This window comes from Trematomus bernacchii, unplaced genomic scaffold, assembly GCF_902827165.1.
Source record: "Trematomus bernacchii unplaced genomic scaffold, fTreBer1.1, whole genome shotgun sequence".
Taxonomy (NCBI): domain Eukaryota; kingdom Metazoa; phylum Chordata; class Actinopteri; order Perciformes; family Nototheniidae; genus Trematomus; species Trematomus bernacchii.
In genome coordinates this window covers 4,872,033-4,899,724 of record NW_022987409.1, presented here as the reverse complement: position 1 = coordinate 4,899,724, position 27,692 = coordinate 4,872,033, and the positions used below count along the sequence as shown (strand labels likewise).

At 40.1% G+C, this 27,692-nt stretch overlaps 1 protein-coding gene across 1 annotated transcript in view; it reads left to right on the top strand.

Annotated features, from left to right (window-relative positions):
* diaph2 (diaphanous-related formin 2) overlaps positions 1 to 27,692 on the top strand; it is a 341,446-nt gene that overhangs the window by 26,143 nt on the left and 287,611 nt on the right. The window contains 1 exon segment of the mRNA XM_034137301.1: positions 618 to 638. Coding sequence (XP_033993192.1) covers positions 618 to 638 — 21 coding nt within the window.

Genomic DNA, 27,692 nt, shown 5'->3' with positions numbered 1-27,692 from the left:
TATAGAATACATTTACTCTGCCGACAGACACCCTCCTACTGTGAAACAAGGACCACAGTTGCAGTAATAAAAAACAATCCTGCTCCCTGCCACTATTGACAGATAACAAGGTTAAACTCCGAGAATCGTGCTGACTGCATAGGTTCACGGTAGCTCTGCCACACAATGTTGACACCGGAAACCAAACGTTATTGGCAGCTGATTGATATCGGCACAAGTAGTCCCTCTGCAGCCTCTTAATCTTAAAGGGAATACATGTGTGAATATACACCAGCCAGTTAGTTACATGGGGCCTGCTAATAACATCATACTTTTTGTGAGGTACACGCTTTGCAATTTTTTTTTCCTTTATCCACATTTACCTTATCTTATTATTGATTTGGAGATTTGAAAATTGCAGCTGCCAAACACAGACATTATCTTCAGTATGTGCATATATTTTTAAATGTTTTCTTGTTGGCGTAAATATTTGTGTTGTATAGTGTATTTGTGATCTCACACAAGCTACGCTAATGCCTCAACGTGTATTAGAAAAGATCCTTTGGCCTACTAATGATTGTGCTTTGTGATTTGTGTCTTTTTGCACATTAACCTTCTCCGCTGATCGCTGCATGCAGATAACTGGAAGCAAAGTTCCGGTAAGTAGCCCATTATTTATTTGGCTTCTGGATGTTGTTCCCTCTGTGTATCTGTCTTCATTCTCCCACTTTAAATACACACATACACACACCACACACATACTATATCTTATTTGGGTAGATGTTGAGGGTAATGTTCCAAACTGTGTAAGTAAGGTCATTTTTATGTTTTGGATTTAAATGTTCAGCCCTCATATTGCTAACGGGCTGTCATTTGGAAAAGCCATAACTTGCCAACACAATTCCTTCATGTAAATGGCAGCAGTTTCAAATGAGAGATTTTGAAATGAAACAGCCTGAAAAGAAGTGTGAGGCGTTTTGTTGTTATTTTTCGCCATTAGCATTTAAGTGTTGTGATGCCAACAAAGATTGATAGCTTTTATACACATACGCATAATTTGCAATCTAATCTTTTTATCAAACATGTTGCATCTAAATGGTTTTGAACTGTGTTTATTTCTTTATATGAGACGCAACTCGTTCGGAGTATATATATTACTCCATAAGGCTATGAGCCCACATTCACAAGTACATCTTTTCTGCATCAAACAGAAATATTAGACTATATTAGTTTAGTTAACATTTTCTTCACTGGCAATATATTTGAATTTGCTGTGAAGAACTGTCTCTCTGTCTCAAAGAAATTGGAGCACAAGATTCATTTGACCAATGCAGTTTTTGTTGTTAATGCCATTTCACTTAATCCTGTCCTAGCGTACCAAAGACCTGTATAATCTTAACACATTAAATGTATTCTATACTTTTATAGGTTTAACTTTAAGTGTCTCCTCAATAATATACCTCTTGCTTATTTCCCCTCAAGATTCCATTAAGCAGAACCTTGTTAAAAAATGGGTTCAGATGTTTTTTTTATAAAAAAGGAAACGCTGTTATTGGTTTAGCAAGTGTTTGAATTGTCACTTTAAATTGTATTCCATTGCCTTTTGAGAGCTTCGTAAGGTTTAAGTGGACTCTCAAGCTTAACAGGAATAAAGGGAAGGCCGAGCAGCACACTGTGACCTGGCCTCTAGCCTGCCAATGCTCTCAGACAAAACCTTGTTCTTTGAGGCATTTTACAGAGACATTTTGTATCGATTGCATTTTCTCCTTCTTTCTTTCCCTCCTTTGTCAAACTGTTCTTTTGTACTTGGTTATTTCAGTGAGAAGAGTGGGTTTTTCAGCTTGGCCTGTCAGGACGTGGACAGAGAAGCTCTCGATCAGGAGCAATAGCCACATTGTGTTCTGTAAATGGAATATGAGAGAATTATCCCAGCTTGTATCATGAATGCTGATCTGAGATGTAGAGGAGGCCTACTTTTCAGCTGTTCTTCAAACCATGTCACCGATACCAAGGATCCTGGTTATCAAGAATTGTCTTTAACTCAATAGCAAACTGAAGCATTGGACTTGACCTTTGTAACCTCTGTGTCAATCCTGTAGCAGTAGTCCTCTGGCTTACATACTGAATGCTGCTGTGATCCCTGAAACCCCCCCCCCCCTTAAAGTGGAAAAAAGGAGGGCGTTTAGCCTGGTTAGCCGATTTTGGGCTACAGTTAGCTCCCTGCTTTGCTGGCAGATTTTCATTTTCACACTGTCAGCGTGCGTCGGCGGGATAGAGTGCTCTCAGATGTGCTGGTAGCAGAGTGTTGGTTAGGATTGTCTATGGGGAACATACAACTGTAACTCTTCTGTCTCAGGCATGAAATCTCTCTGGCACTTTCCCCTCTCCCAGTAGAGAATGAGATGGGACTAGAAGACCGTGTGAATTGGCTGTAATCCAGTCTGACCAGCGTGTAAGTGTGCAACACAGCTATGTCTCATATGCTCTCTCCACCTCCTTAAGCAAGATTGAAGGAAATATGAGCAGCACACCTACCTGGGTAACAGCATCCCGCAGGCAAGTTGGACGACACACCTCTTCTTTTGCAGTTCTGCTGCAGGCGCCTATTGATTACTACGGCGCTTTTATAGCGTCAGTCTCTGTAAAGATTGGCCTGATTTACGTCACAAGTCAAGGGCCACGCCGTAACAATCCATCAATGACTCCTGCAGTGCTACTGTGAGAGCAGACCTCTGTCTCTCTGCACAGACATTGACAGGTTCTGCAGCTCAGATGGAATGCTGCTGAGACTATGAGTGCCGGAGCACACATGAGCGGGAAAAAGGGTGTGTGCTCCATGTGCTGAAAAGCAGCAATCTCCAGACCATAGGGAGGTGATCAATATCTGTATTACTGGACAGTTGACTGCTTATATCCATGGTAACATGCTGGTCAACTCTGAGATGTCAGGCAGTGATGGTTAGTGCGGTTGTGTAAACCTGTACATCTCTGTGTATAGCTGTCAGTATGTGAATTTGACAAAATAGCCAAACAAACCTCCGACCTGAGAGAATAGATCCAATGGTCTGCTTGCTGTACTCTAACTGATATCGTTTTACAGAAGGTTTTAGTTTTCTCCAAGATTATAATGCATTTTTCAAAGCTGCCAAGAACATGTTTTAACATCAACCTTTTTTCCTGATGTATGGTTGTATAATGATGTCTCCCAATTAAAAAGGTTCTTTACAATACTGAGTACAGATGTGAAATAAGGCGGAAATCGTGAGAAAATAAAAATTGCGAAAATAACATAACATCTAAAGTCTAACATTTGTTTGTCATTGAATGTAGTTTAGAATGACTACAAGGCTACATTCGTTTTCATTAAATGAATCTCAGAGCAAGTGCTCTGTGTGGCTGTATATTGGGCAACATTTCAAATTAAAATATGTTTTTTTTTTTTTGTGTGTTTTTCAAGCAGAATATTGGACAAGCCTTAAACCTTGAAATGTTTTCCTCATTATCGAGTTGAGATGAAGAATGTAATTTACTAAAAATGAATGTGAGGTATTTGTATCCCACTATTGCTTTTTTCAGTTTGCTCTAGTAAATGTGTATTCCAAAGTACTTCTAAAAGAAATCACAGTTTTTTCACTTTTAAATGTATCAAATATTTATTCTCTTAAAGACAAATTCCTATCAAAAGCATTTACAGTTCATGGGCTCTCAAAAACCCAAAGTTAAAAATATATTTAGAAAAAGAACAAGAACAATCAACAATTTGAAAAAGTACAATCTAACATTTTATAAATATTCATGATAAAATGTATGTTTATCTTGTTACCTGTGCTCTTACCATGTTCACCTCTATGTGTAACTGCTGATGATTTACTGAATGTATTATTACCAGTACATAAGTAGTTATAGATTGCAAAGCATCCAGATGAGAAACGAGGGAGACAGAAAGAGAGAGTTGCCTTGAAAGGACACGCAGACATCTGGCTCCTCTTTAACTCCAATCAAGTGCTCGTTCACTATGCCAGGAGTGCTTACAAAGGACCTACACAAAAAAAGAAATATGGTGAGCCTGAAAGGAAATCAAGGCACCCTTCCTCTTTTATTCCCCTCTTTACCTTTTAAAACCAAATACCTCAAAAGACTGTTTTGTTTCAAACAAGCCATTAAACGGGGTGCTGAGGGTTGAGCAGATTTGATGTGGCACATGTCCTTGGTGTTTAAAAAGAACGGCAATGAAAAATGAATCAATAGCATGTGCCTCCCATGCCAGTGTTCACCATAGATTCTATCTTAAATTAAGATCAAGGAAACATGCTCTCAAGGGGACTGTTTGAATAAGATGTTTCTTTGATTGGCTGAAAGCCCATTTCAGAGTTCATCTGATGGACATAAAAAGTTGTCTGGGAGTGAGATGAGGGAGGATTAATTAATTTAATTATTTTGAATGCCGTATCTGAAAATCTGTAGTCGGGTGTTTTTAATAGATATCAAATATTTGCTCTTTCACCTAATCAAATGCTTTTCAGGTATAATCAGATGGAAATTCTATTTCAAGGTACCTTCCTGTAATAGGAGGTTTTAGAGTGTGGTCATGTGTAGGTTAACACCTCCATGCTGGTGGAATAACCAATACCTTGGTACTAGGGCTGTGCAATTAATCATATTTTAATCGCAATTACGATTTTGGCCTGCCACAATTACGAAAACAACATAATCGGAAAAAACTATTATTTTGCTTTGCTAGGTTGTGACAGTGCACTGCAACATATTTGATCTAATTAATTTTGGTCTCATTTATTTGTATTTATCATATTTATATATGTTTAGTAGCTTGTGGAAGTGCGCTCCAAAATATTTGTTGATCTTGTTTATTGGTATTTATTATTTTGATATTATTTATTTAAATGTAAATATAAATATATCATTTATTTTAGTATTGGTTTTTCAGTTGAATTATACATTCAGGGTAATCAACAGTTAAAAAGATACTGTTCAAATTATTATTTGTATTTAAAAGTTCAATAAATGGATGTTTTCAAAGTCAATGAATAATCGTATTTAATAATCGTGATATCAATTATTGACCCAAATAATCGTGATTATGATTTTTGCCATAATCGCACAGCCCTACTTAGTACTCAGAATTTGGTATGGTGGCGCTGAGTGTTCAAATGTACTTGTTTTTATGCCAACTGTACAAAATGTGTGGCAAGATTTTAAGTAATAACATTTTAAAGCAGTTTGACAAAAATAGTATCCCCCACAGTTGTTGCCATTGTAATGAATTCATTTAATCTATGTCATGTTATTCTACCTTGGCTGTCAGCTTCTAGATTTGGTACACAGCCATTCCTGTTTGTTGGAGCAAAAACCAGGGCCAATTGTTTTAGTGAAAGGGAAGTTTACTTTCCAGTTGCCTGAGCATTATTACTTCAAGATTTAAATTCCTCAATGTTTTTTTAAACCCTTTATATTGTAAGGGCCATCAGTCGTACTGCAGTTGCCTAGACTAGAGCACCCCAGGATGACCGTTTTATTTAGGATTATAACATCTCTCTAAATACTCCTAGACGTCGTATTGGACTAGGTGAAGCAACACATTTTGATTAATAGTGCCTTACTGCTGCAATAAGCTTCATTGTGCTGAAGTGCAGGTTTGAATGTGTACATATGATTTCAAAATTAATGTTGCTAGTGGCTCTTCTTCAGGTGTTCACAGCTGGATTTAGAAGAGTCACAAGTTTAGCTGTGTCAGAGGGATGGCCGTGAAGGAAGGATTAATTCAACATTAGCACTCTCTGAGAATGAGAACAATAGGTTCCTTTTCCATCAGCATTTTCATCTTGGTTTGCTGTTTTTCATTCTTCCTTCTCTCCTACCTTTTTCTCCTTCTCCCCTCACACATCTCTCTATACAACATATGTCTTTTCAAAGGCAGAAACAATCATTCCTCTTCAATCAGACGGGGAGAGCTGGATCTTGTTATTTTGAAGGAAACATGAAAGGATGAAGTGGTCACAGTATGCTGATATTGGATTGAACAGTGGTTTTGGCAATGGTCTTTATTTGTGTTGGTGTGTGCACATGCTTATATGTCCTGTGCAGTAGTAAGTAGTACTTTTTTCTCCATGCAGTTTCAATAGACTTTGATATTCCAGGCTGGATTTAGATATTGCCCAGAACAGATAGAGAAGGGGAAGGAATAGTTCTGTTGATTGCATTCCTGTGCATTTGATGTACTGTATGCTCATCCCCACACCAGTGATGGAGCTTGTGAATACTGGCTATGCTCTCAGTTGTACATCTCTCCCCCACAGCTCTGTCACACACTCAACGGCACTGTCGGCATGCTCAGCTCGGCAGGAGGCTCCTGCAGGGCTGCATTAGGCTCCATAAACTTTATAGCATATTTTTACAACCCGCCTCTCTGTATGCATCCACCATCACATCCCATCGCATCTGCTTTAACTGTTCACACAGCTGTGAAATTCTGTGTATCCCCATGTTTTATGGTTGCCTGCTCCTCCCGTCACTCCCAATTTCTTTATTTGCTCCTTTAGCTTTTTGATATCCTTCTCTACATCTGTGTATATTTAGTAAGTTATTTGCTTTGGTTGATGGAGTTGTCTGCTTTTTCTAGATGTTATCTTGGAGAATGCTTGCAGTGGGTGATGTGATAATGCACTTCTGTTCGTAACCTTGCCAGAGTCTCTCCTCTTGCTTTTCTAATCGTTCCAGATGCAGACTTCACTCTGAAAATAGCGAGACTTGCATTCCAATGTACCGTTGTACACAACAGCATAAGCATAGACCTTGGTGATATCGACTATATCTGTCTTAAAACTGACACAATGCAAGGTTTGAGGAAAATAAAAACATAGAGTGGGAGCTGTAGACAAGGACCTCTGGTCAACATGAGAGGAAACCAAAGTTGTTGTAGCTGTCGGGTTAGAAGAAGTCACATTGATGGCCTGCTTATAATCCCCCCCCCCTGCTCTCGCAGTAAGCCCACCAGGCCCTGTGGGAGCGCCTTACTGCTCAGCCAACTAGTCCACTCAGCACAACACTGACTAACAAGGTACAGTCTCTGCCTATCAGCTACTGTGTTTTCATAGCGCTGTCATACTTGGACGCACAAGGGTAAAGCCACATAATCGCCTCATCAACAGCCAGGTTCCCCCCCCCCGATTCCCCAGACAGCTCTCTGTTGTAATGATTTGTGACATGATCAAGGCCAGATCACTTGCTGGGATATTGTCTGGCTTGCAGTTTCATTCTAAGGGTGCTCAGGAGAGATGGGCATTACTTTTAAATTGTCAGCCTTCAAGCCGTTTTGCTTTTTAGCTGTTGACCAGTAGCACGCATCTGGTTGATTGCCTGCTCCTCACTATTACAATAATAATAGATTGACTGAACTTGAGTACAGATCAACTATCCATGTGTTAGATATAACGCCACAAGCTGCTATGATTTACGTTACGCCTGGATGGTAAAGCATAAGCTGAGAAGGAGGGTAAATACTGACCGAGTTGGCATTAGCTCCTGATCATGCATGCTGGCTATATCTTCAACGGCCAAACTGGTCTAAGCTTTATGCAAATAAGATGGTCTCTTTTTTTTCAGCGTGCTGTGCGACACTTTGTTGCTGTGTCTAAAAGGCAAACAAACTATTGTGAAGTTCTTTGAGGATGTTTGACAGCGCTGATAACATTTGATCTTATTCTGTTGGCTTGTTAGTGTATTATTCTCAGACCCGTATAGTAGCTGTCTGAGTAAAGGCAGACCATGACCATGAATGACCAGATGCGGGAACAGCTGCAGTTCTCCTGCCAGTGTTGTAGTACTGATGGCTAGCACATGGTGGCAGTGGGTGCCCATTGCATTGGCCAGTTGGTGCAGTGCATAGGGCTAGAAATGCCACATTGTTGCTATGGAATTGACCTAATGGGTTTCTCTCAGCCCACGTAACGCCACTAATGCCATTTGTTAGACGTATGATCTTTAAAGGCGAGAATAAGTGTGAAATGGCTCAACGGCGTTCAGATTGGTCAGTCTTTTCTGATCAATACTTTTACCCTCCTACCTTAGACAGAGAGGGGATAAAGAACAGATTCATCATTATTATCTTTCCTGTGAACAGATTCAGAAGTGAGACTGCTTCTGACATAAGAGACAGCTAACCTGTACTGAGTCCATGCAGACTTTTTTTCCTTTTAAACGCCTCACTTTCGCGACAAGGGCCAATAACTAAACACGTCGTATCTTACTTGCTATCGACGAAACCTGTTGTATTGACCGCTCTTTTATGCAGTCATACCTGAATTATTTATTAGACTGGCCCCACACTGATGAACATATTCAGTCCCACACCAACAACACATCAGTTATGTTTAGAGAACCTCACCATATCACTGTCTTTCCTTCTGGTTCCCTCTGTTTATCCCCCTTATATATTATGCCAGCAGACTGACACCACATCACTGTCTTACTCTTTTTGTTATTCCGCTGCAGTTGCTTTCCCTCCGAGATATGAACATCAAAATCTCTATCTCTTTTGACCCCATCTCTCCATGAAAGCCATATTTGTATATTGACACCCTGAGCTTTTGACATGACACAGATTCTGTGTTCTGCTGAAACGTGCTCTCAGGTTAGGTATAGCTTTCATTTAAGGGTGTTTTCATCATAGACATTGTGACACGTCTTTGCTTCCCCACACACGCTGTGCTCGCTATGTCGACTGCTTCCACCTTGTCATTCAGCTCAGGTGTCCTCACTAACATACCCCATCAATTTTTAATGCACAACCATATGTTGGTCTTGTTTTTCTTCAGTTACCGTGGCACAAAATATGACTAAAATAAAACATAACACCCTGCTGTTATTTTCACATAAGGCTCTATCAATTGGTGGTCAAAATGCATCAAGCACCTTTTAGAATGGGGCCAATTGCTTAATATTGGCCTGAGGTTGATTTGATGGCAGATGTATGTGGTTCCAAATGGTGATGTCCTTGATGTTGGCTATAGACCCAGCATGAGAGGTGACATCCAATCACGTTGAGATGGCTGACCTGTCTCTTTATGGCACGAGTTGGCTTGGGAGATGATCTTTTTAATGCTGATTAGGTGAATGTCTTTTTCACACCTGAGATGCCGGACTTGAGGGTTTGCTATTGGCTGGGATAAAAACGCAGTACCTTACAATGCAGACCCCTGATGTGTATAATTACACAGTCATTTAATAAGACAAGCAGCAAATTCAGTGTCATGTGTGGGGTGCTTTTCTTCCTTCCTGTCAAGATTTCCCATGTTAGCCTTCAGTTGGCTGTCTCGGCTGCCGACGGGTGTTGTTTGCTGGATTGTTTGTGTGTCACCTCACATGTCTCTGTGTGAGGAGGAGGAATTTGCTACCACAAAAGAATGAAATTGAGAGGGGAAAAAAGTTCCTTCCAAGCCCTGCAAGTAGAACAAAAGAACAGAAACAAATCTTGATGTTATTATGCCGGCAACATCTTCTGAGCTTCTGATATAAATGAACTAAGGGTTCTAAAATTGTCATTTGAATTATGCCTTTCATCTCCCTGTGGTTTTTAGTGAAGCAGTTCAGCCCAAGTCTCTTGTGAATGTTTTTTCTTCCCCTGTTTGCATTTCTGAACAAGCGCCATAACTGTAATGAATTCTATTATTTTAAAACCAATTACTGTTAGTTGGGAGCTTTTCCCCGCCGCTGTCGTGCTCTCTGAGGAATAGTGCTGTTGCGGTGTCGACTGCACTCAAACCTGATGGTATTTCTCCCTATTTCCATAACCTCCCATGCTAATGTAGCTTTCTGATGTTACAGTAACTCTTCCATACACAGCAGTAGTGTTTGTGTGAACCAGAATTTATGAAATTGGAGCAATACAATTTTTTTTTTACTATGAATTAAGTTGAATTATAGTTTGTATAATCAGCTGAATACTCTAGAGCCAATGCCGTCTTTGCATGGGAAGGATTTGATTGTAAGTAAATCAACAGGATACAGGCAAATTGTGTGTCCCATACCATGATTTCTAAGTCCACCTTCAGGGGTAGACATAATGATTTTCACTATATATATTAGCATGGAAGCTTGTAATGTGATTGGCTACACAATTGGGAAGATCTCTAATTATATTTTTATATTTTCATTATATATAATATATAATTGTGATTTTCTGTTTGACTTTTAGTTCTCTAAACAAAGAAGCAAACACATTTAAAAAAAGGTTTAAGACTGATATGAAAGGAGGACAGTGTGTTGTGTATGGTGGTTGACATGTATGGGAATACACGGCCGGTGTTCATTGGAATTCCCAAACCTTAACATGTGTAATTAATGCTTTGTGGTCTAATACAAATAATGCCGTATTAAAATCCCATTAAGCTACGCAATGTTCTTTGTTCATAGGAATTATATTGATCCGTGATCAACAAAGACTTGTACAGACACTATTACAAAGTTTTTATTTGATGCTGCTCTCCATTATTTTTTAATTTATAAGCAAAAGACTAATTGGATCCTGCAGCTGAACCTTTTGTCTGCATTTTCACATTTGTGCCCTCTAATAGAGTCACATACAGTCACCTGATTCACCCGCGTGTAACTTGGAAGTTGTGGAACTGTACAGTACTGCACTGTTGTTTTTGCACTTAATCACCTTATTAATAGTTTATAATAGCATAGTGTATGTTCACGCACGCACGCACACACACACACACACACACACACACACACTGAATGAGAGAAGGAAAGAGAAAAAGAGAGATTAGACACGTTCACTCATTAAAAGCCAGCCACTCATTCGGCCCTAAAGATTGATTTATAGCTTATTTAATAAGCTGAAAGGTTACCTCAAAACAGATTTTCTCCATAATTGACCAATTTAGTGCCGCTCGATAAGCATTCATGTCAAGCTGAGATGTTGTGGTATTTCTGTCTCTCTTCCTCCCCCCTTTCTCTCTCATGCGTTACCCACTGATATTACAGTATCATGATTAGTTATCAGAGGAGTTATGAAATATTCAACATGTTGTATTTTGGATGTTAAGCGGGTGGGACCCAAAACCTGGGCACAATGACTGCAGCATTAGTTAGCATCGCTGAATGTTCCCCTAATTAGCTCACTTTGCCCAGCAGCTGTCTGCTATTAGGGTCCTTTGTTCCAGATGTTATCTCATTAGAATGGCATTGATCATCTTAATGACTCCGGGAGAGATTATTGGTCCACATTAGTGTGACCCGTTGCTGCCTCTTTCCCTGAGGTCAAACCACAAGCTTCACCCATCCATATGTTCCGTTGACGTTTTAAGTATGGCAGCCATTTCCCCTAGTCATGGTTACTTGTATATGGGATGCCAGTGAATAGGAAGCAGGAATGATTGAATATTGCTGCATGCGTGTGATAAACAGGCTAATTAGTACATATTAAGCAGAATCCTATTGTTTGCCATTGGGATAATGTTTATTTTGTACACAGTTATTTGTCTGTGAATTGACCCAGTGTCATTGCATGAATGGCTCTCTTTATAAATGGTTGTACTGTTCTTAAACAACATGTTTTTTCTGCTTCACATTAGGTTCAAGTTTGCTAAATTGAAGCCTTTGCCTTTGTCTACAAGTTACTGTCTGACAAAGCAAGGTTTTCTAAAGCAAGGATATTTGGCATTGTGTGCTTTTATGTCCAACACATCTAATAGAAATACAATTCAGAATTCAGGGTGGCTGGGAATATTGAGTGTTCTCATTCATATTATTCTGCACCCAAGGCTTTCATTTTGTGCATGTCTGTATTTCTGCTTTTTTGTGTGATGTTTGTGTATAAACAGGTATCTGCATGCATGAATCAGACACTGGTTTATCTGTTTGTGTAACAGTGGTGATGGTGCTGTGATAGGAAGAGACAGGGCATTTGAATCTTGATCTCACTCTTTGGGCCTGGTCTGAGTAGTTGAGTGGGCAGACAAGGCTGTGTATCAGTGGAACAAGCAGTTCTCTCCACTGCCACAACAAACACAGCACACAGGTACACTGGCATCCGTGGGTCTTATCCCTTTGTGTTCCCTTTCTGCTGGGATCCAAGCTAGCCTTCTAAAAAGTCTGTGAAGGAAGCGAGCCATTTCACATTCATACAGAGAGATACATAGTGTTAGGATGGACCAAAGAGGAAGGCATTTAGTGAGAGATGAAAGGCAAGGTTGAAGGCTGAGAAAAAGATGTGAGTAGAAAGAATAGCAAGAAAGGGACGAGTATTCACGCGAAGTAATGGGAAGATCAAGACATGGAGTGAAATGTCATATTTCACTCTCCAGTCTGTAACTTCCTCTTACCAGAGAGCAGTTTAGCTAGCTCCTGACTTTACCAATCCCCTCAGACTACCTATTGTATTAACCCGGTGCCTCTGTTTTATACTTAGTATACTCAGATGTGTAGTAAAACAACAATGCTTAATTGCATCCATCTCAGTGGTTTAGTCTTCAGGTTTCCTGGCTCCATGGCCTAATGAAAACGGAGAGGCATCAGTTTAATTATAATGTACTCGCTTCTTATCGAGGAGAGATTGTTTTTATTTGGAGCCCTAATGAATTTCTCATCAGTTTGTTATTAACATTGTGCTATCTGGGGCTCAAGTGTGGAAGCAGCCAATTACATGGCTTTGTTCTCCCTGATGGACAAGCATTTGTGCCTCTGTTGAGGGAGAAGTCATTTGTGAAAAATGGTATGGGACAAAATACAGCTACATCTTCCCGCCATCTACTGCCTGACAATTTTCTGCTTCAGGTAAAGTGGAATGTGTACCATTTCTCATAAGATTTCAGCACTTACGCCATGTAGGTTTTATTTTGTAGTCGCAACTGGCTCTTCAATTGCTCGTTGAAGAGAAATAAATTTTTAGAAAGATGATGGTTGGCATCTGCAGTAATGGCCTAGCCAGCTGACTGTTTGTAACGTGACGTTCGCAAATTCAACCATTGTTTACATATTAAGCTTTTAAAACATTGGGTGATTCAGTTTAGCTTCTGGTGGTGTGGTATAGGGTCGAGTGCTGAGTATTCAAACAGCGTTATGAGGACATGTTATGATACATTTACATTCTTACCCATGACCCTGGCTGTATGTGGCATAACTCCCTTAACCCAAACCCATTTGGAACTAATCTAATGGGATATGAAGGGAACATAATGATGTGTGGGGCCTTGTTATTTGCCTTTGTTCACAAAACACCTTCCGAGTTTATTGCATTTTACGGTTGAGGGGCTTGATCACTAGTATTATGGCTTCGTAAATGGGACTCAATAAATTACCCTCTGATTAAAGACGATGCCCTCACTTTAGGTGTTGGAGCCATTCTCTATGCATGATTAGCATGAGCCTTTTTGTGTGCACTAGTATAATCACTTAAATTCCTTTTATTTGACATCACTTCACCTCCATGACTCTGACTTGTCAAGGCAAAACAAAACCATGGACCAAACTTTTAATACATGAAACTAAAATAATAGAAAGGTTTGAATGGCTTAAGAAAAAAGATGCAAATATGTTGAAGTCCAGAAAGCTTCACAAAGTTAACTTCTGCATAGTTTGTAAACTATGCCTCTTAATTACTGGTCGTCTCTTTATCATATTCATAAATGCAGCTCTTCACTGAAACATGAAGTGGGGTTTTGGATTATGGAAAAACAAGGATGTGGTAAATAACAAGACAGATGGTCCAGGTCTGTTGACAGAAGCTTTATGCATGGCAACAAGGGATGAGAATTGCACTGAATTTCTGCTGACCTTTTAGCTCTGGGAAAAACCCCCCGCAGCTCCTCAACGCACCAGCTTGTTTCATGCATCTTCAAGCCTCAGTCACACTGATTGATACACTGTGGGATAGCCTCGAGCTTCATTTTAACTTGAAAAGCCAAGTTCCCAAAAGCACAAAAGATTCACAGGCATTATAAGACTGAAGAACACAATATAGAATAGAATAGGGAGGGATGAAACCCTCTTTAATGGTCACACATGCAGAGCACACAGCACACACAGTGAAATGTGTTCTCTGCTTTTCACCCATCCTAGTACCAGGAGTCTAGTACTAGGAGCAGTGGGCAGCTATTGCACAGCGCCCGGGGAGCAATGGGAGTGGGGGGGGGAAGGGGGATGTCCGGTGCCTTGCTCAAGGGCACCACGGCAGGGCAGGAGTTGAACTGGGACCTCTCCAAGTAGAAGTCCACACTCCATATTTAGGTCTGGTCGGGGACTTGAACCGGCAACCCTACGGCTCACAGTCCAAGCCTCTACTGACTGAGCCACTGCCGGACAATATGCAATATAATAATCTGTTGCACCCCCCACATTACCACCACCCCTGCCACATTCTCTATGTACGTGTAGGAAAGGATCAAATACAAATATCAATGCAAAAATAAATAACATTTCATGTGGCAGGCGTCATTTATTGGTTATATCCGGGACGAGTTTGGGATATGTTATAACTCGGTAATGGATGTATAAACAGTCTGCGTACTGCGTACTGAACTGCGTATTAAAATAGCAATTTGAGATCAATATGCGTGTGACTTACTATAATAATAATAGATGACATTTGTATAGCGCCTTTCAAGGGACCCAAGGCCGCTTTACATGGTGAACAAACAAACAAACAAACAAAAGGGGCAAATAATAAAGTACTTATTATGTGCCCCTTTTTGCCAATTATATATGCAGTATAACTTACTGTGCATGTTTGTGACAGAGTGGGTTATTAAATCACCAACGATAATTTCATATCTCAGGGTTTTCGAGCCACTGAAGTTTTACACTTTGATGATTTTGACACTTCACAGCTTGATTGTTTTCTATTTTGTTCTCTCAGTAGCTGCAACACCTCAATGTGCTTGTGTGCAGCAGAGTCTGTATGCGAAGACTCCTCTACCAGGTTCAGGTACTGCCCTCTCAGTCTGGATTAGTCCCACTGGTGAAGGAGGATGAGTGGAGGGAGTCAGGAGGATAATGAGAGCATAGGGTGGGCCCAGGGGCCGCCAGCAGGGCCCAGCTAGGTGGTGCTAAGCCTCTTAACACACTCCATCCTCACTGGCATCCTCTAACTGCTACAACTGCTTCTTGATCATGTGTGTAAAGCACAAATATGTCCTATAAAAGACATACCTTTAATTCCAGTAGCAACATGTGAATCAACTTTAGAGTATGAGTAGTTTTTTTAAAGCCTGAGGGAGTTGTGGGATGATCAAGCATACTTCATTAAGTTTCATTATGGGGCATTTGCATGTTAGCCAAAACACGCGTGGTAGTCTCGAGCCCACAGAATAATGAGGGTGAGCTTATTTAAATTTCATAAAATCCAAAGATAGCCTTAAAAATAATATCAGCGCCAAGGAGAGCGATTAAAAACTCTACAGTGTGATTACTGAAAGCATCCTTTGTTTAGTATCTGCTTGCACAAGTTCTACCTTGTGTATATTTAGTATATATGGCATGGTGTTTTATAGGCCACACTGTACACTCCATCGCGGTTTTAAAAAATAAGTCTGGATTTTGTACCTGTAATTACAGCAATTAAGAAAAGTGTCTCAGCACAATAAACACATTTATGTATGAGTACAATAACATGTGGTCTTGAAAAGAGGACCATGGCATAAGCAGCTAGCCTAGTACAAATGTTCAATACCCTCAAAAGTTATGTATTTTAAATCATTAAATAACACTTGACTCAATCATCGAATCACATTATACAATTTGGCACTAAGGCTGCCTGGTGCAAAATGAGGTCGCAAGACTTCTTCATCAGTGTAATCGAAGCTGACAAATAGCACCTTTGACTCGTATCAAATGGGTGTCATGCACCTCAAATAGTTGATTACGTAATCTCAAACCTCTAATTAATAATTCATTTTAGTTGTGCACGCACCATTATTAATTTGGTTTTGTGAGTCACCGGATGAGTCATTAAGCAGGAGGCGAAGGTACAAGAGGTGGAGTTGTCTCCACGTTGCAGTTCACCAGCTTGAGATGGTGTGACATATGTCATAGGACAGATTGATGCTCCTCATAAACACTTTTATAAGTTACGGCACAGGCACAGATGTTTGTTGTCATGTTTGTTGGTTGCTTTGCTTCCACTCAGAAGCTCAGAAAAAGTCTATCCTACAGCAATGTTGTTTTTTTGCTGTCAACTGCTTCCACGTCGCACTAGAGCTTTATTACCAGATATACATTGAGTCGTACTCGTCAAATGATATGCCAAGCTTTGCTCCCCCATATATGTTAAAGTGTGTATGTTAGAGAAGAAGAAACTAAATAGAGGAAAAGAGCAGGAAGTATCTTGAGAAAAGGAAGAGAGAAATTAGTTCCAAAAGTGTATCAATATGCATATGTTTGGTTGTGTTTGTTTGTGTTGTTGTGAGCGCAGTGGTGCTCCAGGTACAGAGTAGATGCCTGTCATTCTTCTGCTCTAGTACCGCCTCTATAAATAGAAGTCCCTACGCTGCAATTCCTCTGGGGCTTAGTACTCTTTCCCCTTTTCTCTCCTTATCCTCTGTTCCTGCTTCTCTCCTTTACCCCCTCCTTTACCCCTCCGTCTTTACACTCATCAAACAGCCGTATTAGGAAGCTGGATCATTACTAAGAATAAGTCACTTCGACATAGATCACCCACATGTACACAAAATGGTGCTGTATAGCATCTTATTCTTCATCTTTCACTTCCCCATTTTTTTCCATCTTTTGTTTCAAATCATAATGACAATTTTAAATAATCATTCACCAGACCTAATTCACCTTTAAGTAACGTCTTAAATGAGTCGTTTTTTTTCTTTGACCTAAAGTGAAGAGATATTCAGCTGATTTGAAATGGAAATAATTCAAATGTTTTCTTCCTTAGTTTTTTTGAAGAGCACCTAAGGAGAAGACATTTGGCATTGTTATCTTGGATTATCTTGTTATCTATAATTATTATTCATATATATATATTTTTTGTTGTTGTGCGACTTGTCGGTTAGCAGACTAAGAATCTCAGCCCTTTTTGAAAATGGCACAATAATATAAGCCACTCAACATGAACAATTTAGGAAAGCTGCTGGTTCTTCTGGTCTATAGATATACCTGTTTGTTGTAGGGTGTAAAAGCATGACTGAGATGCAGAGAATGGCACCTGGTGTCACTCTCAGTCTGACAGCATCAGGTAGTAAACTTCCACAACACGTCACTGCAGAGTTTGACAGTTACACGGTAGATGATGGTTGCTAAACTTTAAATTATGTAGAAATGAACCTGCTTTGTGAGGCGCCCGTCACCTTCCACTTGCTGAGCTTTCTTGACATCCTCGATGGTGAGCATGTGTACAGCTTAAACAATTAGAGTGTGACCCTTAGTTTTAATCATATAGTTTACTTTGTTTTACAGGTACGAGCAATCAGGAATGATTTGGCTATTTTTACTTTACGGCTGTAGTTTTTCTTGCTCAATTCAATATTTTCAAAATATGAGGTAAGGGACTTGAAATGTACACTAATGACCTCTAAATCGCTTACAATGATTGCGGCTACTTTAGAGACAATTACATCTGGGATTTTATTGGAGAAGCAGTTAAAAAAATCTTTAAAAATGTTGTTTGTTTTGGGGTGCTCAAAGAGGGAGAGTTTGATGGAGATGGGGAGATTCAGAACGTTGGCCATTCTTACAGTCGTTTCTGTTATGAGAAAATAGCGATGAAAAGAACGTTCTGGTTATGAAATACGTTTGTGCCAAAGTATGTAAACAGCCCAGTTAGCGACAGGGCCTTCAAATGAACTGAACTATAGCTGTGTTCATTTGTAACATTAGTATTAAATACCCTGCCTAATGGAAAACATGCAGAATGATGCAGGATTTGTGAGGCCATGATGTTTATTTGCAGTAATCTTAATAAAAACAACAACTTACAAATCTAAATAATGACATTTGCAAAGTGCTTGCCTTCCAAATAATTACCAGCAAGTGGGACGTGACGGCAGGAGGTTCCAAGGGCTGATGGGAGCTCATCAGGGAGGCCAGCCATTTACTCCAATCGACACAAAGACAGTCTCCCTCAGGTCCTCCTTCCCACACCCTGAGATGCTTACTGTTGGGTTTTGCTAATTAACTGAATGAAGATGAGGTTTCTGCCACAGTTTTCTTAAACAGTGCTCAGGTGGGCTTGCACTCTTATCTGGCTTAATGCCAGTTTAATGCCACTTCTCTTCCCACATTCTCTGTCTTTCATAGTGTCGTACTCTATGGAGTGCTGTGTGCTGCATAATTCATATGATTGCTCCTTAATTTCTTTTTTAAATAACACTTCCTTGGACTTTACAATACAAATAGCTAATTAGAAATACCATGCAGCATTTGAAGACTCACAGTTACTAAAGGAATCACAAGGTGGAGTTTTTCTGCAGCTTCCTCTAATACAACTCACACATTTGTTTCAGGCATTTCTATAATATATAACTTTCCTTTATTGCTGCTTATTATATATTTCTAGATGGAACTTGTAGTGAGATTTCTTTCGAGCTAATTGCTGTTGTAAGGACTTAAAGTAGCTGTGACTTGACCATGAAGGAGGGAGGCAGAGAAGGTAATTACTGAGAGGAGTGCTTTTTTCAATGAGGAAAAGACAATGGAGACTCCATCAATAAGGACAAACTTTCCCCAACCCTCTCGCCACACACTCTGTAATGAAGACCTTTGCTATTGGCTTAGATGGATGAGGGCAGCTCTGTGAGAGCGAGCGAGCATGAGGCAGGTAGATGTTTGTTCAGGGCCAGCTCATGGTGGATATATTGGAATGGGTGTGGGCCTGTCGGATAGAAAGGCGCATTAAGACCAGGGTGATTAAGGAACAGAGTTGATGGAAAACGAAGTAGTATTGACAAGCTTTGTCTTCCCCTGGTCTCCCTTGTGCCTACATTGATGCCCCTGTCTAGTCTCCTCCAGGCTAAGCTACCCGACTGGATTCGCAAAACTTAAGAGGGATTGATTGTTCTTCAGCAATTTTCTATGCAAGCCCAGTCCAGCAAATCGATTTTGCAGGTGTCAGGAGTGGTGGTCTTATGTTTATATTACTGTTAATCATTACTCTGTTGGCATTTTATCTCAGGCATTTATAAGAAGAACCATAAGAAGAAGCGAGCAATTCATACGTTGGTAGCAAACTTGCAAATTGTTCACATCTTTTCATGTTTTGAAAACCACTATGCTACATTTGCCTGCACACTCCCCACATCACCAGTTTTACTCTGCTCGACACTTCATGCTCAAATACACCATATTCCTCCCCACAGGTTTTTTCCTGTTTAATATACACAAGCATAACAACTGTTACACACTCATGCATGTACTCATCATGTGCTTTATCAAACACACACAATCAGGCATGCACAAATGCACATACACGCATAAACCTTAAACTTCACCCCGAGAAGCTCCTGTGTGAAATACAAAGCCAATGCTCCTGACTTGAAAGCCTCTCCACTGCCTCAGATGTGACATCAGCTCGTTCTGTCTCTTGCTCTCCCCCTCCCCCTTTCCTCTTTCCTATCCTCTTTCATCAGCTGAGCCCATCTTTTGACACTTCAGAAGGTGTTCCTCACATGCCTGTCACCTCTCCCCCCCCTCCACCAACGCTTTCTTCCCAGCTCTCTATCGAGAGCATGCGTCTCTGTCTGAAACTTATGTACTTTGTAGAGTTAACGCTGTGGCGTTTGCATCACCTTGAAGTTGGTAAGTGGTACTGAGCGCAGAGACCGATCTTTAGTATTTAAAGAGAGAAGAGCTGTGAAACATTCTGTGTGAGTGTGGCATGTCGAGCTGGCAGACATCACACTAAAGGAGGGGGGAGGGAAGAAACTGTCTCACCTTTGTACCTGCACATCCTTACAACTTTGAACAATAGACTGTGAAGAAGGTGGAAGGTTTGGGACTTTTTGTGTACAAATAAAATGAAGAAAAACTTTCTGCCTAAGAATATTCCTTCTACAGCCATCTGTGCATGTACTGTATGTGGCGGCCATCAAATGTATGTTTTCAGATATGTGCAATCATTTCAAAAGGTCATTTTGCAGATGATGAGACAATAAAGGCAAGAGTTAAGAAATGTCATCATGATATATGTTCTTTAATACACATATTAATATTCTATATCTCTGTGCTTGAACCAGAGAGTATTCCCCTGTTGAGACAGACTGTAACGCTATGTAAACACACTGCAGTGTGGGCTGATCTGTGTCGACTCCCACATGCCTGCTTAGGAGCATCTTGGCTCCGACTCAGAGGGAGCATGTTACCTTCGTACAGCTGGAGGTGATCCTCGCTCTGAGAAATGTATTCAGTTTGTTAGTTCATTGCTGCTGTGGGGTATCTGATGTGCTTTTTTGTGACTTGATATACCAGTCAGTTTCAGTATGTCTGACGTGACATGGAGCGAGTAGAGAAAACTTTATTATATTTGTGTTTGGGTATATTAACTCTGATGTAGGCTGTATATGTATGTGGGCATTAAGACTTGAATGCAGGTCCTGATACATATATCCCTGCGGTTAAGATTATGATGAAAAGTTTTTTTATTACTGCTGTTTTCTATAGTATGTCTTGGTTTGTGCGCATTAGTTTGGCGGCATTTGCAGTACACTTTCACACATGTACGTATGTTTCATCTGATATTAAGTCCATAGAAGATTAATCTTCTCTGTGATAGGAGGAGAAGGTACCACAAAAAACACTTTAAGAAGCCTCGACAAGTCCACGATACGCTGCATTATCAGCTCACTGTAATAACATAGCATGGCACGAGCAGGTTAAGCTAGCAACAGTCCCTCGTAATCACATTCCTCTGTGTTTCAGTGTCTAGCCCTCACCTAAAGAGACATCAGTGGCTCTAGTGGCCTTTCAGCACTGTTTCCTTCTTAGTCAGCCTCGATGTAGCAGAAGCAGGGTTCCATTTCAATGGTATTATCCTCTCCCCATGTAAAACCATGGCTCCTATTGAGGCCTAATCCCCAGTATGGGGAGAGAAGGGCATGCATTTTAGATTTATTAGTTTTTTCGCACAAAGCCAAGGAAAGCCCTAGGAATGCAGTTCATGGCCTGCTGAGATCAGTATGTGCGCAATGCACACAGACAAAATAGGATTTCTGTTGGTCGAGTAAGAGAGCAAGAATAGAGAGAGGAAAAAGTGGGACTTGAAAAACATTCCATCCCAGAAAGCTTTACTTCATTATCAAGTGAATTTATTCTTCCCTGGAGTAATGCTAACATTACATGAGGCTTTTTTAATATACTGGTCAGACGCGCCGCTGCTGGCCATTTGAGCTTTGGTGGAAATAGACACAGAGGAATAAGCAAAGCAGCTCAAAAACCGTCTTGGGATTTTCTGCCTCTCTGAATTTAGTTATTCCACAGAAATACTTTATGGTATTTTTCTGTTTTATGACTATTGTCTCTTGTTTTTTGGTTTGTTCTGTGAACAATGGCCCTGTGCCATCTTTCTCTGGGTTCAATAAACACTTCCTTGAATGACATTATTCTTATGCATCAAGCCAGGGCTGGGCTGGGGAATCACGCTTTTATTAGAAAACATGAACCTTGTCTCTGGGATGCCTAAGGAATATTGATGGTCGTTGCAGTTTAGATGGCATTTGCAGATAAATTGGAGCTTAATATTCAAAATGATCATAGTGGTATCTATGACATTCTTCAAGTAGCGCCCAGCCCTTATCGATCGGGTGCTGGTTTCAGAAAAATGAAAGAATTAATTAAAGCTCCAGATCGATTTAAGATAACACATTTTGTGCTGCCTCTCTGATGCCACATCTTCTTTGATATAATGGATGTTAAGAGGATGGTTGTATAGAATACTCAGCGTCTCATGGATGGGTAAGTTAGGTCAAAAGTGTTGCTCTTTGCAGTTTTTTTTACTCATCACTTGGCTGAATTGTATTGCATCATGGAAATGAATGAAATAGTTCTTTCACAAATTATATTCAGAGTACTTGAAATAATGGTTCATCCTAAAATGAGGTAATACTGCACTACATGACTTTGTTTAATAGGAGGCAGTCGCTCATAGTCAGTTCCTTGATACACACCCCTGCAGTTGAACTTGTTATTAAATGACACTCTTCTTAAAACATTTATTTTCCCCTTCTTAATCTGTCATTGATGTGAGCTGGTTTGTCCTTTCATATGCTACAACTGACAAACCAAGCTTTTGAACTGCCTTAATCTCCCTTTGATGAATTAGTTTGTCTTTTCCTTGTGCGGTAATGGACACATCAAGTTCTTGAAATAAAGAAACTGTTTTCCCTGCTCCACAATTGAGTCAGTTAAATAGACGTGATTTTAATCTGACAAGTTAATGCTTTGTTTCCTGTTTATGGGGCGTCGTGTGGGCACAATGAGTCATTTATTGTCACCGCTGTCAGAGGTATTCGATTTCCAAAAGTTCTCTGTTAGAAGCATTTGCCTAATTTTGTGAGTAGCTTGGCCTGTCTGTGGGGTCTGGTGTTGCCAGCTCTTGTTTATGGCACTGCTCTCCTGAATTAGAGCAAATTAAGATCCTCATTATTCTATTTGTCGGATGCAGGGTTTTTAATGGTCTTTCAACAAATTAAATAACTTCGGGGCATGGGCAGGATTAATTAGATAATAAGAATCACATCTCTTCATCTTTTTTAAAATAGATTATGTCTTGATGGTTCCAGGGATGAAATGGGCCTTTGTTTTAACTCCGGATCTGAGTGGGAATCAGTGCAGCAAAAAATGGACTAATTATTTACAGAGAACCAGGAGAGCTAGTTTTTTTGTGAAACGTACGGGAAGTGGCCACCTGGCCCTAAATTAGCTACTGAAAGTGAAAGAGATGTAGCTTACAAACTTGCTATTATTCAGGAAAGATATTTCAAATCAAGATTTTTCATACATTTCTGTTCTCTGTTTATTTTATGGAAAACTGCAGACAAGCTTAAAGTAAAAAAGAAATGCAGCATTGTGACTGGAATGTGAAACTTGACTTTCTAAAACGATATAAAGACACAAAAACTGTAAACATTATCTAGTAAATAACAACAAAAAATTGACTTTGCAACAGCTCTCCTACAGTACAGTTGGGATTCATCCCATTCATGCGGATGGCCTGATAAATGTAGTGGCATTGGCAGTCAGAGGGTCAGATTTCCTGTTGAATGAAATTCAAGTGATATATGGTACACATTGAACACATTGCAGAACAGACCTTAAAGGTGGGGTATGTAATTTTGGAGAAACCAGATCGAGTGCGCTATAATTTGAAAATACACAACCGGAACAAATCTGCCACTTCCTTACAGAGCCCCTCCTCCAACACACCCGAACGCGCACATGACCAATGAGGGCACGAGATAAGTTTGTGCACAGATGGAAGGCTGACAGGCAGGTAGGCCATCCAGTTATTTTAGCCGGGCCGGCTAAAATGATTGGTCGTGCTTTTTACAGTACTACGGCTTCCACAGATGACATTTTTTTATGTATTTATTGTCAAAGCATGTAATGTATTCATTGCTATCGGGATGTTAAGAGCATTCCATGGAATATAACAAAAAGTGTTTCTGAAATAAATTACATACCCCACCTTTAAGCCAAAAAATGTACTTTTAATTTTTTTCAAGTAACTTTTTGCCACATATAATTTTTTTGAAGCACATTAGATATGTCTAAATCTGAACTATTTGCACACATTTTTATTTCAATTTTAATCAAACTTTAAAACAAATTACTCTACAACACAAGTATACAAAACACTGATGCCAAATTGATCCTATTGGTTAGTTGTCCGGCACTCCACATCTGAGAGCCATGCCATCATAGGAAGCTTAACTACAAAGGGTTTTTCAATTTGATTGAAAGGTTGGACAAACAGAGAGAGTTTGGGGAGAAGGAGGGGTCATTTATGTGTGGAGTGGTGTGTAGGATAAGCTGAGGAATTGAAGTGCAGCAATACAATTAACAGCAGTCACAGCCAATCCTATTAGACAAGTGTTGGATAATTAGTTGGGGGTAAGGATATGAAAAATAGCCTGACCTGTATTCATAAGATCCCTTCACAGAGACCTAAGCAGGATTAAGAAGCCACATATCAATCACAAGCAGTCATTGGAGATAAACCAGTTAAATGTAAGTTATCAAGGCTTGGTAGGAAATTATGTTGCTCTCTTTATTGCTGAACTGTACCACGTTGCTCCATGAGAGGTATTGAACACTCCATTGAGGAAAGCTGATTAACTGATACAGTGCTGTCGTGCCTGGTTCAATTCCACAATTATGCAGGCTGCTGCTGCTGCTGCTGAAATGTTTCTCTGTGGGTCTCTTTACTCCTGTCATTGGCTTTATCTGTTTTACAATTCTCCAGCTGTGTATTCCACTGCCCTTTGACATGAACTTAATCTGTTTCATCACAATTTTCCCTTTCACATCTCTTTCCTTCTGCTTCCTTTATCTTTTCCATCCCACTCTGGGCCATGTGTCATTCCCTTCATTTCCTGTCCATTGCTTAAGTCTCTCTTGCTTCAAGCAAATTACTATATAGCACCAAAGCCATTGTTAATCAACACTTATCTGATTCATCTGATTGTCGGATAATCCTGGGGGGCATCACTGGTGGCTTTTGCTGGCACACCATCAGTAAAACATGCATAGAAAACATTTGCGCTTGAAAGGAACAAGCTTTGTGTTGGCCTACATGTTGTTTGTCAAGTGTGGTGGCTCATTCACATGACTGATGTAGCGTGTCTGTTGTCAATACATCCCATCATTAGAAGATTGGGTGGTCCATCCAGTGAAAGTATTTGAATGTAAGAGCATAACCGATATTGATTTGGTTTCTCAAAAAATATATATACAAAACACATTATCTTCCTAAAATAGAATTATCCTCACAAAGGCTCTTAACCACTTTTTAGCTCATAATAATAAATAAATTGCTCTTATTGTCATTTCACAGTACAGGTACTATGTAACAAAATTGTTCATCTGCATTTGACCCATCCTAGTGTTAGGAGCAGTGTGCTGCCGTGGACGGCGCCCGGGGAGCAGTGTAGGGAACGGTGCCTTGCGGACCTCGGTAGCACTTGGTCTTGCCGGGACTCGAACTGGTGACCTTCCAGTTGCCAAGCCAAGTCCCTATCGACTTCGCCACCACCGCATAGCATCCACTCGAACAAAGATGAGTCTGATTTGGTTTGGGAGCCAGAGTGATCCGAATAGTCAACAACATGAGGACAATGCCATTGTCTTTCTCCAACAGTTTTGCACAGATACACACCTACATTGATGTGACTACGATGCGACTTGAACTCAGAAATATTCTAAATGAAGTGGCATGGCATCCTCAAGTGTTAAGTCGAGATACATTTCCTTTTTTAAATCTTTACTAGGAGAGTGAAATGACTGGACACTGATGAGTACTCTGTCTAGTAGCACCGTTAGGGCTCGCTTTGCTTTGAGGTTATTGTATGGCTGAAATGAAGTCTCTTGCATTTCTTCTTTATATGTAGTATATTCCCTTTGACTGCCTAATGGAGTGAAGGCATATCAAAAGGCTCATCAAAGCCGTCGACTGAGTGGTGCATTTATGGGGTGTTAAAACGCTTCAAGAGCTGTGGTTTGGCATGATCTAATGACTGGAAGAAGCTCACTCAAAGTCATTGTAGCTTCTCAAGTTGGGAAAACACTTCACATTAGTTGCTGGAATAAAAATGGTTGATTCATTTGGAAGACTGCTCTAAATGAGGCGGTGTGCGTGTGCAGTGCATTCATGAATGTTTAGCACTGTATTGTACTGGGCAAGGTAATCATGAGGGTAAAAGTGTAATAGTTGATCAGGAGTTGTTCATAAAACTCTGATAGCTGCTGCAGATGTGCCTATAACTCTGGCAGGGAAAGGAATCAGCCTTCTGACTCTTTTTAATGGCCTCTTCACTGTGAGGCCTTGGTTATTAATCGCATCACAGTAAAATTCTCCCTTTTTCAATTCACTGCTCTTTTTATGTGCCTACGGGTGCAAGGAATACAACTCTGTCAAGTTTTGTGATTGTATTAATAGAGACAAGGTTTTGGATGGCCACTGACTGTAAAGAGAACCTATCATGTTTGCAGCCGACGTCAGTGTTGTTCTTTATCACTCTTACATTTAGCTGTCTTCTCAATAGATGGTTTTGCAATCATATGCCTTGTTTTCCCATACTTAGGTTAAAGTCCCAGTAGGCTGTGAAACTATATTTGCTCCTGATGTATTTGATTATTCCCGTTATTGATCTGTCCTTTTAATGAATGTGTTCTCAAAAGTTTTACATCTACAAATTCCACTAGGGAAAGGTAAAATATCGCAAAACTCGCATTGTTACACGTTGCCATCTACTCTGAGGAACATTTAAATACACGGTAGCTTTTAAACAGCGGAAAATGTGTTAGTGTTGAACGAGCTAGCACCGGTGGCTACACATTGGCATGCAATTCATTTAAGCTTGAAGGAATGCTACTGGCAAGAGTTAATTTCTTTAAATTAAACTAAGCATATTGGTACAGAGGTTTATGGTAATCTGACCCGCATGTCTCTGAGGCATTAGAGAACATTTCAGCGCTTGTGGGGGAATATTAAATAGCTGGTTGTTTTTGTATTAACTGCATTGCTTTGCTGTATGATGAAGGAGCAGTGGGTGGATTTGGAGGGGTTGGGGGTTCTGTTAAAGTTCCTTTAAGTCTTTGCAATCAGCTACAAAGAGAGGGTAATGACTTTATCAAAGAGTTGAGCTCTGCGCCAACATGTCAGAATCTTGACAAATCACCCAGGATACATTTTCTGTTATTTTTTTAATATTATTGTGTAGTGCTCTTGCTTCATTAGACACAGTACAAACGTTACAAATGCAAGAGGGAAAAAAGAGGATGACATTTTATAAAGGTTGCAAACTACTCTAACACCCACAGTGGTGCATGAGTAATTCACAGCCTAATTCACTGAACCTTTTGGATGCAGCGGAGTTTCCCAAATCAATTTCTGCTGTAATATATTATCAATAGACATTGAAGTGGGGACTTGGGGACGGTGCTTTGTTTTATATCCACCAGTGTTTCAAAGGTTCAGTATTCTTGTGCTTAAACAGCACATCAAGTCGCCATATTAAGTTTTAACAACGTGAAATGGCCTTTTATTTTTTTTACAAACTTAAAAGTCCAGTTGTAACTATGAAGTCTTTTAAAAGTGACACAGTCTTTGCCTGATGCGGCACTGGCACGTGGCCTAATGACATGGCCCAAGTCTTTGCGCAGGGGCAGCTGAAGATGAGAATTAATGGCAGGACTCAAATGATGACCTTTATTCCTCTATTATAATATCTCCCCTGGCAGCACTGAATGAAAGGTGGCTTCGCACAAGGTGAGATACCTTTTTAAAAGATGAGCAAAGCACCACTGCAATAGTGTTGCAGCAGAAAATAAGAAATACATGTTTCTCTAATGGCTATCTCTGTAAATAGAGAAGCTCTGGGAAAGCATCCACGTTTCTTTCTTCACTGACCATGTAGAGTAGTCTTATGAGTATTGAAATATTCATCATCTTTCTTCATAGATCCTTTGCTTTTTTAATGCTAAAAGGCCTGAAAATAGCACATCCACCTCCTCTCAGCTTCTCCAAGTCCCCATGC